Raw genomic sequence first — 14,800 nt, 5'->3', positions numbered from 1 at the left:
AAAATCTTCACGAGACCATGGGGACCAGACTTAGCCCAATGCCTGAAACTGGCTTGTGATTAGCTTGTTTTCAGATGTGGCAGCAAGTCTTCTGGATGCCAGAGAGTCTTGAAAGTACCATTCCTCCTATTTCGACAGCACAGTTAGTTTAAAAAAGTGCATATTTAATTGCAATATAGGCTGGAATTATTTTCAGAAAGCAGGGGGCTTAGGAGCACATCTTTAAACTTCCTGGCTTTTGCTCATATTCCTGCCATGGTTGCCAGTAAGATTTCTCTTTCATCTACATTTGCTGTAGTTCCTTCTTTCTTACTTTCTAATAATTTAAGAGACAAGATGACAGAACAGATTAAAAAATATCTATAAATAATACCGTACGTAAAGAGGCATTTACCTCTTAAAACTCATTCCCTGAGTCTTAAAACTCATTCCCTGATTTGGACCTATTTTTATAAGCTTCATCTCACTTGACACTGACAATGATTCACATAAATATTAAGTGTTCATTTTTAGTCCAGTGCACACAAGTGAAGCTAAACTGTAGTGTTCTTTGGAGTTTTTACCCCAAAGATCCTTGCTTCAGACAGAAGGAGGGTTAGGAGGATGCAGTTCTGAAGCACTCTACAATCATCACGTATTAGCTAGTGTAGATGGAGCATTTTTAAATTTTTCAATGACATTCACATTTCAAATGGGTATTTTTTGTTGACTTTTTTTTCTGTAGGATATAAAAATAGGGTGTGTTATTCTGAATTAAAGTCTAAACCTGAAGGCTTTGGAATAATGTACTTTCTTATTTATACCTCTCTGTTGTGTTGTGGTTGTGTTCAACTCTATCACTATTCTTTTGCTGAATCTTGTTTTTTAATTAGAGCAGTCCTGAGATGTTTTATTAATTGTCCAAACACTTTGTTCTTTAGGCTATGCAGCAAAGCTATTTAAACACTGAAAAAAAAAAAAATTTCCAATGTTTGTCACTTCTAAATTCTATTACAATTGTGTTTCTGTTACAGCAGGAGTATATTTGATAACAGATGGTAAAACTGCAAAACTGTCTCCGCTTCATTAGCGCCCCTGGCAAGCCTTCCTATATAAGGTAAGTTACAGCAGAGAGGGATATTTAACAATATACTCTTCACAGTTTCCAGTAAGACTTTTTGGACTAGTTTTAAGTGTATCGTGAAAGCAGCGAATGCAATAGGTAGAATGCCCATTGATCACTTGTGTGTTGGTTGTTAAAACCACAACTAAGCATATATGCTTGTAAAAGGCTCTGATCTAGCAAAGACTTGTTCTAGTGCTTTTCCAAGTTAAATTTATCCTGGCAATAGTTTCACTGAGATCACTTTCCTTTAATGGTGATAATGTGGTTTTATTAAAAAGTAATAAAATGTAAGTGATCAATCTCCATTTAAATTAAAAGAATGTTTATGTTAAAATATTGATGAAAAGGCAACCTTCAGAGATTTTAAGAATGCTTGTATTTCCATGGCATGACTGAAAGGTGACAGATTGATAGCCGTGGGAAACGTAGGTCTTTTCAAAACAAATTATGTGATGTGTCCTCAGACTGACTTTGGAGCTCGTTTTGCAGCATGGCCAAACTGCTCAGGCTGTGGGGTGTAGAAGTCCTCTATAATTCTGCATATCATCTACTTCTGCATAGCATCTCCTACTTTCTTGTGCATATTGCCCATTCCTTTCCATAGGGGCTACACAGAGATCCCTAAATCATTGTGTGTGGCTCACCCTGGAGTGCAGTGCATGAGGACAACATATGGTTATTTCCTACCAGGAACTGGCTTCCAACAAATGAGTGAAAAGAAAAATACAAGTCTTGTCATATGCCAACATTAGACTGTCTCTGATGATGCCACTACGTATATCTGTTTTCTACTATTGATCTTGCTGAATTCTGGGGCCCAGAATTACTACATAGGAACAGCCTCTTACTTCCACATTATTGGGAAATGCTGCTTTGCCATCTTTCCAGTATAATGGTTTGTTAACTCCTCATGCTGTGCAAATTGGATTAACTTCAGTAACTGTCTGTGTTATGCAGCTTTGTGAAGTGAGGAGGGCTCCTGAGCAGAGATGGATGAAAATTTAAAATCATGCAGTGGGAGGAAAATACTAAATTTGAAATTTCACATTCTAAGCAAAAACCAATAGCCACTAGATCATTGTGTCCAGGGAACTGATTCATACTACAAATATCGCATGGATTTTTTGAGTATGTCTTTTAAAACAGCTTATATTCAGCATGTGTTTGACACGTACATTTAATGGACCTTTCCTATTAGAGGAGGAAAATTATGGGCATCAACAAGGTTTTGATATGAGGTGGTTGCTAACAATACTAAGGCAGTTTTGGGTACATGTACAGAAACAATGCTGTAGGCACTGGGAAATTTTAATATGCATTTAAAAAAGTTACAAATGCAGGATTAGTGTTTTGGGAATTCCAAGTTCGAGCTTACATGGTGACACTCTTTCATGAGTCTGCCCTCAGAAGTGAAGATGTAGGAAGCAACTGCTAGATTTCCTGGATGCAGGAGTGATGGAGAAGATGGTGACAGAGAAGTCCTGCTCTCTGTGCACCACAGCTCAGGCACATACTGCACCTTTGGAAGGATCACAGCCTCGGGTGATCTGCTACTGCAGTCCAGGTTGGCTTGGAAAACACTACATCTGAGTATAGTGTAAAGCCTTTCCTTAGATGTTGTTAACTTGCTGTTTTTATAGTACAAGCATTTAGAGGTGTCACAGAAATTATAACTCTATTGTGTAGCTACTGAAATAAACATAGTAAGGGAGAGAGGAAAAAAGGGCAAAGCAAGCAACCTGAGAAATTTTGTTTTTCTGTTTTGAAAATGACATACTAAGATGACTAAACATCTTGTATGATTTCACACACAGTAAAATTCATAGAAAATGAGAGGGGCTGAAACACACCCAAATGATGTACCATACTGAGTTAATAAAATGTAGTTTTTGTGTGCTTGTGTCCACTGCAAACGTTCGTTTGCTGAGCTAAATGTGTGTGACCTGCCTTTGCACTATTGGCATGCTGCAGATGCTCTTCCTGAGAGGATCCTTCAGAGCTAACACATGCAAGCAAGTAGGGCCTTGGCCAAATCTTCTAACAAATGCTCACTCCATAAACTGCATTAATTCAGTTGTTTGCAATAATTTGTCCAAATCTCAGGTTTGGGGGCTTTTTTAGGGTTTTGTTTTTTGCTTTCGAGTAAATTTCCACCATGTAGGTCTGTGTATTCATCTGAGGACATGTGGGAATATTCTGAATGAATGTTAAAAAATCACCTAGTAAGAACAAAGACTTACCCTCCTGTCCCAACCAAGATAACTTTTGAGAACAGTAAATGCACAGTTTTAGACATTCTTATTGCTAATGGCAATATGGACATGAAGATAAATTTATGGTTTGGAGTTGAAGACGCTATAGAATTTTTACTGAATTTCAAACTTTTTATTTGCCTGTAGTCCATGCCACTGACACAGTGAAAACTGAGCTGCTTTGCTTAGTAAAGCAGGTTCTTCAAAAGACGCTTTCTTTAGAACAGTGCACTTTTGCACTATTGATTTCCTGCTGCTTAGACATAACTAACATTTTAAGTAATCTATACAGTTTTGAAATTTACATTAGGTCTTTTAATAAAATCCCTAGCACCTCAGGGACTTCTTGGTAGGATAGACAGTGAACTCCTATCAACTGAACACTAAACAACAGAATGCTAAATTTTGATACCGTTTAAGCAAAATTCTGACCCAAGCTGATCTGCTACTGCCCCAAAATCAGAAAACCAAACACCACCCCACAGTTGCCGCAGTCTGGCTATTGGTTAAATTATCACAGCATAGTCAGGTTGTTCTTGGTTTGTCCTTACAAGTGCTTTACTGAAAAATCCTGAGTTAAAATCGGTTCTGCATTATGCGGGACACATTCCTGAGAAGTGCTAAGATGTACTGTCACTAGATTTCTTGCAGAACTCCACAGTAGAAGCGAAGGGGAGATCCATGCTAAAAAGGGAAACGGGAATAGCACAATGTGGCTGAGATCATGTTGTGGTGTTTTTAGAGTAGAGATCAAAGGATGCTGTGAAGGCAAGCCCTTTTGCATTGCGTGTTGTGGCAATTACACAATTGTCCTTGTCCTGAAAAATTTTACCTGAAATAGGTGTGCGTGAAATAGATGTACATGGGTCTCTGGTTGGATCCCACTAAAATCAGTGATAGTTGGGACCACGGCCCTACAAGGTGGGGTGGGATTTTAGTGATGGTCTGTTCGCTTCTTGCCTGTGTCCTTTTCTACTCTAGGACTTCACCTCCCTTCTGCTGGAGGTTGTAGGTGCTCAGCATTTTAGAGATTTCTTCTTATTCATTTTGTTTTGAAGCCTGTTATCAAGTCCGAAGCATTCTGACTGAAGGTTTTAATCTAATTAATAAATGGATAAATCACAGAACTGGCCTCTGCCATCTATACCTCTCAACTGATTCAGTGTAATGAAGATTGCAAGAAGCCCAAACTGAAAAATAGAACAGGGCTATTGGAATAAATTTTCAAGGGAAATCTGCATCTAAATTTCTTAGGTATGTTAAATGATAAGCAACCCAAGCTGACCAGATCTTTCTGTATTTATGAATATGTTTTTTGAGGGCAAAGTTGACCAGCAAGACAAATTCTGATGCCATAGAAACAAGCAGTTATTAAGTAACTGTTGATGTATCTCTGTGTACATTTAATTTTTTTTTCTGAATGATCAAGGGTAGATGATCAAGGAAATTCAGAGAAGATCAATTTGGTTGTGCAGATAAAAATGTATGTTTTAGCTTGTACTTGCCTCTGAAAATTATAACACTCAGTAGAAAAAGGCTTTGCCTTTTCTATTTAAAACCAAATAATCCGTTTTATCACTTCTTACAAGGGACAGTCTATCCCAGGTTTTCAAGTATAAAGCCAGCATGATATTTTAAGCTATTTTTTGTAGTCACAACACCTCAGTGGTCGTGACCGAAGATTTTTCAAAGTAAATCTAGCAGTACTGAGATTTACTGCTGCTCCTGAAGTATCAACATAATTATGTAAGTGTGTGCCAGCAGTGTGTGCCTGTGTTGGTAGCTCATGTGCAGCACACACATTGCTGCCTGTCTTCAGTGCACTGAAACCTGAGATTTATTGCATTTACAAAAGGCCATTACAATGCAATTTTAACTTACTGTCATTAAAGGGTCTTACATCATAAGCAATCACTGCAAAAAGCCTTGGTCCGCGATTTATTCATAATTTTTATTGCATGATTTATTAGTGCCTCTGTTACACTTTATAAATCTTATCAGAAAGAAATTAAAATCAATTAGGGCCTGGTCCTTTCACCTTTACCCATGTTAGGTTGGTACCTTGTTCTTAGCCTGAAGGAAACAGGGATATTCCTGGAGTAAGCTATCACTACGGGAGTAGGAGTGAAGATAGCAAAATCTGGTTACTTAGTGAGCACAGGAGAGAGATGTAAAAATTATTCTAGAAATGACAGCATTTGGTTTATATTCCAGGGGGAGGAGGTGGTTCTCCATGGATTCATAGATTTCTCTGATTTCATCCGATCCTACCGCTTCTGTGTACCATTTGGAGTGAATCACATATTTATGTAATTCAATATTCAGCAGGGAAAGCCAAGTCAGCCTTCTAAACTGTTCTTTCCTCAGATCATATTCAGCATATAGTAACTGAGAAGCTAATGTAAGACAATTGCAAAGATTTCAAAATGTCTTTTCTATCAGTCTTATACTCCAAGAATGTACGGAAATTTCATAAAATCAAGCTTATACAAAATGGAAACTCAGTTTTGCCATCTGTATTTGCATGAGAAGGAATTATGCGCTTGATTATCAATTAGGGCCCAATTTTTCTATCTGAATATCCCTGCTTGCCCTTTTTATTACGAAACAGAGCCCTTGGATATGATTTAGTTGAACATTAATTGAAGTCATGTGGTTTAAAGGGGGATGTATTCTACAGTCCTTTGCAGTAAAAAATGCCAATAAGATCCTGATGAGCTTTGTCAGTATTAGAGCTCTATGTTTTGATGCAGTGTGCTAAAGAAGATCATGTCTTTAAAAGATTATGAAAACATGTATTTGAATATGTATGCTCCTAATAAATTGCTAAGATCTCTTGCACTTTAGTGCTTTGGAATGGAAATATGCACTGTGTCTATTAAAAAAAAAACCAGTATACAGCAGTTAATTAGTTATCCTGAAACACTGCAGGAAAATTCATTTCTATCCTTGAAGCTGGTGGTAATTTTGGCTGAGTTTCAATAACAGTAAGGCTGGGCCCTCTGTTGCTGATTTGCTAACATCTCTCCTTATGTTAAGAGAAAGGCAGTATGTATAGACTTTACTAAAGTACTACCATAAATATACACACATTTTTACAAATAACAAAGACAAATACTGTTAAATGCTAGATTGCACAGCAGAAGGGAAGAACAATATGGACAAATACTTTTCCTAGGTATAGTCTAATATACCACATTTCTGTGAGCAGTTCTAAAATAGAAATATTATAATTGATCCACAGATCTTTTTATCCTTTGTCTCATGATAGACCAACAGAGAATTACCAGTATTTTGTTGCCTTTTTTGCCCAAACCAAAACCAAAATAGCAAATGTTAGGAGAAGGGCAAAGAAAATAACTGAAGGTACATAGGGATGGATTAAGGAGAGAAGAGACCAAATACCTTTCTGAACCCAGCCACTAAATTTACATGGATTTCAGTGGCACCACGGTTACTTCTGCAGAAATATTTTGGGGTGGTTTAATTTTGAAGTCCTTCCTCATATGGAAATCCCACTCAGCATCGTAGGAGGTGGCAGCAATAGGAAGGCATATATATGTGTATGCATATGATGGTATGATCCATACAATCACAGTCTTGGCTAAATGAAGTAAATTTTGTAACCTAGAAACATTAAAATTAAGTGAGATAAAAAAAATAAATTAAAATGGCAACAGATGCTGTTCTTTTTTAAGGTTTTAGAATAATAGAAATAAAATTGGAAATAGGCAAATATATTTTAAAAATGTCCTTGAATTCAAACTGCTAAGACTGTACTAGGGAGCCATGGATTTGTCAGGTGGGTAACATCATCTCTCTCATCTCCCTGTGAGATCGAGACTTCAAAGAGATTGTAAGATTTTCTGGGCAGACATCATATCTTCCTGTGTGTTTCTGAACAGCTAAAACTGGTGAAGTCATGATTCTGCATGGCTGTTCTGATAGTTTTAATTTTTTGTGTGTATGGTAGTTTAAAAACATATTACTTCTGAATTCAGATGGACAATTCCCAGGAGTTACTTGTGTACCTGTTCCCACCATGACCAATTTGATACTGGACTGGATGTGGGACTTGGAGCAGTAGACACTTTCTAACTGGCATTGCAAAGGTTTCTTTGGTCAGGATGCAGAGAAGACTACCATGCTCACTAGTGGGTTATATAAGGATTTGCAGTAACACGTTCCTTGATGGGAGAAAATACGAATAAAAAGGAATTTTAGGAACTATATTAATAATGAATGATAGAATGGTAGTTAATAGATGACTGTAATTCCATTATACTACAAGTGCAAGGGAAACCTCATTTGATGTGGAAAGATTCTCATTTTTCCAGATCTGTAATGCAGCATGCAGTTAAAATTAGGCGGTCTTGTTAATTGTCAAAGTATATGGTGAGAATTCCTGCAGCCAGCTTCAGTGCAGGATTAGATATGCCTCTGCAGGAGACACCTTCCAGAAAGGCGCAAGTGGGAGAGCAGCTCCAGCGGGGCCCCTTTGGAGCTGAGGAGGATAAAGGAAAGCGACTGGGGCAGCTCTCATCCCCTCTGTCCCTGTCTACTCATGCCTGGTGGGAGTCTCCAGACCACTGTCTGCAGAGCGCTCCTGCACCAAGTGTGTCCCACGTCACACATCTGTGGAATAAGCTCCCCTTGTGAAGGATGGGGAGTATCTGTTCCCACTCCCTGATATCTGCCTCAATTCCTGAGCTAAGCTGTGCTGGCCAGGGGTAAGGAACAGGCAGAATCACCCCAGCCTCTAATCCTCAAGACAGTGTGGTAATTGAGGAATTAGGAACACATAAGCCTTTTTATACCTATGAGCCATACTTTATATAGAGAAAAAGCAGTTTAAATGAACACAGCAAGGTTGAAATGCTCTTGAATGTACAAAAGAAAGATGGAAGAAATCCCCGGGGAACACCTTTTTCTCATCTCTTTACCACTATCCCTTTTTCCTGTCTCCTTTTCAGTGTCAGATACTCGTCCTTCAAAAGTCACCCACTGAGGAAAGCAGATTCTTCTTTGTGAAGGATGTGAAGGGGAAACATGAAGGAAAAGTAAGTGAGAGTTTTGCTTTTCCCCTTACAGATTGAAGCAGTACAGCATATAACAGGATTGCAAGTCAAGCTGTTGAGGACTTTCCACATGATTCCAACCAGCTTTTATTTAAAACCAGTAAAAATGTTTATTTGGAAGGACTACAATAGCTTTCCTGAGGGTTCACTAAAAGAGCTTAACTGTCCAATTTGAATGTGAGCAATAGCGCACAATCTCAGCTGAATGCTCCTTGTTCTCAAACACTGACTAACCCAAGGAATGTGAATTAACACAAACACAACTTTATCCTGCTGTGGAGGAGGAGGAGGAGGAAGGGGAATAAATATGTTAGATTACCTGCAGGCCAAACTCCCTAGGAAGTCAGTGGGAGCTTTACTAGTGGAAGGACAGCATGACCAGACATAAATATAAAGGCGAGAGGATGCTAAGAAAATATTTTCCACACTTTTGTTTGGGATTCATGAAGTCTAGTAAGTACAGAGGGCAGGAACTCTATTACAGTGAAACTCTCTGTTGCTTTAGCATCGCTTTCTGGCTGACTCTATTTTCCCCTTTGTGCCTACTTAGAAAAAAAATAAATTACAAAGTTGTCTGATGGTACAAAAATGACAGTTCTAATGAGCATCAAATAAACTCAGTTTAGGTGTGTGCAGTGATATTTAGCTGTCTGGACAGATGCTTTTGACAATCCTCCTACATCTTTCCCATCACCTTTTCATCACTCTGTTCAGATCTTTAGGCATTAGACTTTGCCTCTGATATCCAAACGTGGATTCTTTAGGTTAAGGAGAAGTATAATACCTGTTTATCTTACTAAGATAGGTGTCTAAGGCAGTCTGTCATTTGAAACAAACCATATTTTCTTATTACAGATATAGAAGATGATGCAATTTTTGAAGTGTTTCCTCTTTTTAGAAAGAATTACATTATTAAGAAATTAACGTGGAGAAAACTTGAAATTAATTAAAATCAGCCACTATTGTTTTAACAAGCAACTGTTGACTGTGTTTGGCCTAAAAACAAATGATTAGTGACTAGGAGCTTTGCTTAACCAAAGTTAAGAAATAAACAAAATTTGCAGAGTTAGCTGATTTTGCCTGACATACACAAATGCACTTCCAGTCTTCCCTGGCTGTCTACAATGAGATCAGAAGTAATTTAGTATGAGTCAGGTGGAGGTGAAGAAAAACAGTCAAATGTACTTGTATTTGCAAGCAATGTCCATCAAAATTCAAGAATGGCTGGATTTGAGTAAATGCTGATCTTTTCATAGACAGTTCCTACACATTCACTGATCTAGCATACCAGATACAGTCCAGAGAATCTTGCTTTATACAGAGATATGCAGCTTTGCATTTAATCTTAATATTCAGAGACTGTATTCCTTTTAGTTGCTCAAGTGTAACACTATAATGGTTATGTAAACTGGTGCTTACATTGAGATGTTATTTTGACATGCATTTTGGTGCCATATGTAAACATCAAAGGTGTATAATAACCACCCTCGGTACAGGTCCCAGTTCCATTTAGGAAGAGGAAATATTGTGATTTTTTTTTTTTTTTTTTGACAAAATGGCAATGTGAATTTAGATTTTTGCACAACTGAATTGCAGTTTGTAAATAAAAGTAGCACACTCAATTAGAAGTGGGATAACAGTGGATTTGTTGCCTGACTCTACCAATGATTGCCTTAATATGCAATCCACTTGTTAATGATGTTATCAGTTATTTTACTGTAAATTAGCTATTGTAAGCTTCAGGTCTTTCTGCAATGTCTGTGTTAGGTTACAGAAGCATAAATCAAACTCCCATCTCTTTTTACATCCATAACCATAATGTACGGCTTTTATTAGGAAATGTTAAGTGTCTTAATAATGTCTTCTTAATGAACAGTGTGTGCATGTGTTAATGAGGAAAGCCATTTTCTTTCATGCAAAATATTAGTGCATGTGGCCTTCATCTCCATAGATACAAGTTAAAGAATCATATTTAACTCACAAAATATTCAGTGTATTCATATTTATCTAATTTTAACAATCCTTTAAGGAAAGAACAAGTTAGAAGTAAATCAGAAGTTGAATTCTAACAGGCATGCAGAAGTGATTGTGAATAAATGGTACATAATCCACTCTAAAAACCCACTCCCAACAAACCCAAATTTTATAATTTACTACTGCTAAATCGAAATACCCTTAGAGAATTTGTATCCTTCTAGAATTCCAGCCTGTGCATCACAAAGACTCCTAGTATTGGTTATAAATCTTTGTCCTTCTCATAAAATATCATAATGCCTCCAAGCAAAAGGGTGTTTTAACTTCTGTATCCTTTCCACTGGGACAACGTTATCCATTTGAACCGCTTTTGAACCGCTTCCCAAAATCTTGAACAAGCACATTACTTTCACTTGAAATGTGTTTTACCAACAGATTCCAGGGTACTAGAGAGATCTGCTTTTCACATTGTCAGCTAACACTGGGCTTGTTAAATTAATGGAAACCAAGCATTTTGAAGGATACCCTACAGCCTTGCATTTCCATGCTCCCTTGGCAGAAATCAGGGATTTGAAAGCTGCAATACAACAGCATCATCTTTTCATCTTGTGGTAAGGAATCTATTATTCCTTTATCCTCCATGCTGTTTAAAGGAATTCATTTAAAGTATGAACTCCTTTGTTCAGGGAGGAAGTCTCCAAATGATATGCAAACAAGAACCTTTAGAAATGTAGCAAGATATAATTCCAGGCTCTGCTCCAGCTTTCCCCATTCATTCAGTTTGCAGAACTGGTGTCTCCCTGCTGGAGATCTCTGCTCAGACCAAGTCTCCGCCAGCTGCTATTCCACCACCCATTCATACATGGCCAGCTCCCCTCTCCTTGCTCCTTGCACCTCTACTTCTCTTTCCTCCATCCATCCAAATCTCTCCCTAATCTGATACCATTTCTTTGATCCTTCTCAGGAACACTGATCACCCTCCCCCACCAAGGCACCACTCATCTCTACCCAGGGCTGGCAGCAATTAAGCTGGAACAAAGGTCCATTTAAGAGTAAAGCCTATGCCAACCAATTTCTTTATATAAAGAAAGCACTATCCTCCATCTGTTTCCCTAGTTATCAAATTGACTATCTTGGGAGTTAATCCTGCTGCTGTTCCTAAAGCAAATGTTTTCAGTACTTTTGATTTCAGGAGCAGAATCAGGCCCTCATTAATGTAATTATCCTCATAGCATGAGGAGGTGCCTACTTGAAGCAATCGGATGACTGTTACAGACCATTTTTATCCACACCTATTCTGTGAACTGCACCAGTGTGCATTCTCTTTCCAAAACAACTGCAGGCACCAGGAGGGGAGGAGCTGTCCTTCAGTAGCAGGCAAGAAACCTGTCAAACACAGTGTCCCTTCAACATGAATGAAACCATTTTCTCTGATTAATACTTTGCATTTCCCACAAGGGAAAAAGACAGAGTGAGCAGCTGAATTACCCATTTTCAGAGAAGCATGTTCATAAATATTTAACTTGGTATGTATGAGAAAAGAGAAAGGCACTGACTTCCTTTCCAGTCCAGGCTGAAACTCTCCAAATCCCCTGGTACCACTGAGACTGCCTGCTCCCATAATCCTTCCTCCATCTCGTAAAGAGCCATTAGCTTGTAACAGGGCTGGACAAGGTGTCTCTCTTCACTGGGGGATGTCTGACTGTAAAAATCTATGCATAGAGGAAAATGATCTGGTGTAATGGAGACCTCTCTGGCCCATGACTGGGACCTGTCCCCAAGCTGTTCTAGGAGTTTTAGGAGCCTATTAGAAAATACTACTGGGTCTCTGGAGGCCCACATCTGAGTTCACAAGCTTGGGCCCTGGCGTCTACTCGTATGCATGGGGCCTGCTTGAGCGTGTGGGTTACATCCCCACAGAGCCCACATGGTTTTTGTATTGCCACACACACGGATGGCTGCTCTGCTCTGACAGTGGAGAGAACCCTGGTGATGCTGGAAGTGGAACCACGGGGAAGTTTGAGTGTTTTGATGAGGCTGTTGATTGCATAGCTTACCCTTGCATATCTGGAGGAGTAGGGATCCTCAAAGAGTGCCCAGATGCGGGGCTGCCACCGTCTCCAGAAGCCCCCAGACCTGCCATCTGGGGAGTCACTAAGTGCTAGGCGTTTTGTCATCTCCAGCTCATCTTCACCATCACCAGAGTCTCCGGTGCCATCTATGTCTCCGTCCTCAGCACTGCTATCCAGAGGCGCCCCACCAAAGCTGTCCAGAGCCTCTTCGGCGTCGCGGTGCTGCCGGTAGGTCATCCAGCAGCAGGGCTCCACATCGGTCTCATCGATGCCCCAGAAGGCCAGCTCCTCCTCATACAGGGGCCCGCACACGTCCGCGGGGCAGTGCAGCTTGCCAGTGCGGTAGTAATTCAGGATGTGGGCGAAGACGCCCGGGTGCCGGTCAAAGAAAAACTCATCCGTGCGGGGGTCATAGTCAAAGTGGCTGTGGGCATCGGGCTCAGCGATCCAGGCCAGCCGCGTGCCGGGCAGGGTGCGCAGGGTGCTGCGGTAAGTCTGGTGCCTAGTCCCTCCCACGTTGATCACAATGCGGTCGCTCTCGTCGCCCTGGCCCATCTCGTCTCTTATTAGGCATGTCGCAGACTCATCCAAGCAAGCACGGCAGGCAGCAAGCCCGTCAGGGGACGGCTGCTCGGCGGCAGTCGGTGCCTAAGCCGAGCCCCGCTCCGGGCCCGCGGGGGCGAGCGGCCCCGGCCAGCCCCGCTCCCCCGGGGCCGCTCCGAGGCGATGCCGGTGGCGGTGGCTCCCGGCGCTGCGCCGCCTCCGTCTGGAGTCAGACGCTCGGGGTCCGCGGCAGCTGCAGCCGCGGCGGAGGGGCAGGGGCAGGGGGGGCCATGCTCCGGGAGCGCGGGCGCTGCGGTGCCGGAGGGGGAGGGCCTTTCCCTGGTTGGACGTGGCCAAAAGCACAAGGGAAAAAAAAAAAAAAAAAAAAAAAAAAAAGGAGAAAAAAAGGGGGGGAGTGGGGGGGAGAAAAATCACGGCACCGGCGCTGCCCACAGGTGCGCGGGGCTGCGGGGCGCCGGTGCTGGCTGCAGTCCCCGCGGAGAACGCGGAGCTGTGCCCGCGCCCCTCCCGGCGGTGCGGGGCGGGGGGCGCTGCCGGTGCTGAAGGGACAGCGCCGCGCTCCCGCCGCCTCCGCCCCTGCGCCCGGCCGGCCCGGGGCGAGCGCTTGCCGGTGCGGGCGGCGGGACCCGCGGCGCTGCCGCTGCTCCTCCCGCTGCTCCTCCCGCCGCCGCCGCCGCCGCCGAGCCGCTCGGTGCAGCCGCCCGCCGCCGGGCACCGCCGCGCAGGCGCCGCTCCCGCCCGGGTCCTAGCGCGGGCCGCGCCCCCCGCAGCCGCCGCTCCCCCGCCGCCGCCGGGACAGGCTGCCCGCTCCAGCAGCCGCCGCTCGGGGAGAGCGCCCTCCCGCCCCGCTCACCTGCCCGCAGCCGCGCGGTGGTCGCCCCGGGGGTCCCCTTCGGGAGCGGTGGGTGTCCCGGTGCTGCCCCTCGAGCACCATTGACTCGACTCACGGCTGTGTTCGTCCTGCCTGAACCGGACTGGCTGAAGGGCAGAATGCAAGACCTTTTCCAGGCGTAAATTTCTTTCCTCACGACCAGGGGTATGCAGGGTTGTCCCTTCCTGTCCCGCTGTGCTTTGACTTTGTCCCATACGCCTACACCGCTTCTCCATCTTTTCCCACTGTTCACTTGGTTTTTTTCCTAACATCTATGTTGGTAGGAAGTTGTAATTTGTGTTTGTGCTTTTCTATTCATTTTTTTAAATTTTCATTGATCCACAAATAATGACAAGGGAAGTTTCAAAAACCCCCCAGTTCCTGTCTTACAAAGAACTTGAAGGCCAGCGGGAAGACGGTTGTGTGGAAGGAAAGTAAGAGAGGTATGTAGATGTGTTCTGTACTTTGTTTTACTTGCTGTTAGTGTCCCAGGAGGAATGGGCTTATGGGAGAGCCTGGAGAGCTGAGCCTTTGTGGATTGAGGCCATGCCATGGTGAAATATACCAAGTTGGAAGGTACATAGTTAGGGAATGCTGCTGGAGTGTAAAAGTGGTAGGGACAACACGATGCTCAACAGAAGAGGACAGACCAGGGGAATGCAGTTAGTTGAATTCAAAGTATGACTGAAATTCGGATGTGTGGGAACAGCAGGTGAAGAGCAAGTGGAAGGCTTGCCCTTGTCAAGGAACAATCGGTGTGTTCAGGTTTGTGAGAGGAGGTCACCTGCAAATTCCTTGCAAAGAACGTTGCACGGTTGGGATGCAGAGAAGAAAATTTTGTAGTAGCTGTGGTGAGATGTTCCAAAGAGGTCTGACCAGCAGAT

The 14,800-nt window shown here is 42.3% G+C and overlaps 1 protein-coding gene and 1 long non-coding RNA gene across 7 annotated transcripts in view; one reads left to right on the top strand and one right to left on the bottom strand.

Annotated features, from left to right (window-relative positions):
* The window catches only part of LOC111930809 (uncharacterized), a 73,200-nt gene extending 60,897 nt beyond the window's left edge, over positions 1-12,303 (top strand). The window contains exons 2-4 of one of the 2 annotated variants that reach the window (XR_015288623.1): positions 1,014-1,096; positions 8,331-8,417; positions 10,845-12,303. This is a non-coding gene — a long non-coding RNA (uncharacterized LOC111930809). The remainder of the gene's footprint in view (positions 1-1,013; positions 1,097-8,330; positions 8,418-10,844) is intronic. The other variant, XR_015288624.1, reaches the window with a different exon arrangement.
* KCNC1 (potassium voltage-gated channel subfamily C member 1) overlaps positions 1-13,139 on the bottom strand; it is a 124,645-nt gene extending 111,506 nt beyond the window's left edge. For all 5 annotated transcript variants that reach the window (XM_023929063.2, XM_023929066.2, XM_023929064.2 and 2 more), the window contains exon 1: positions 12,467-13,139. In XM_023929063.2, coding sequence (XP_023784831.1) covers positions 12,467-13,036 — 570 coding nt within the window. In that variant the 5' untranslated portion in view covers positions 13,037-13,139. The remainder of the gene's footprint in view (positions 1-12,466) is intronic.
* Between the last annotated feature and the right edge of the window lie 1,661 nt (positions 13,140-14,800).

The sequence above is a fragment of the Cyanistes caeruleus genome, chromosome 6 (assembly GCF_971803275.1).
Source record: "Cyanistes caeruleus chromosome 6, bCyaCae1.hap1.1, whole genome shotgun sequence".
NCBI lineage: Eukaryota > Metazoa > Chordata > Aves > Passeriformes > Paridae > Cyanistes > Cyanistes caeruleus.
This window is presented reverse-complemented; position numbering and strand designations above follow the sequence as displayed.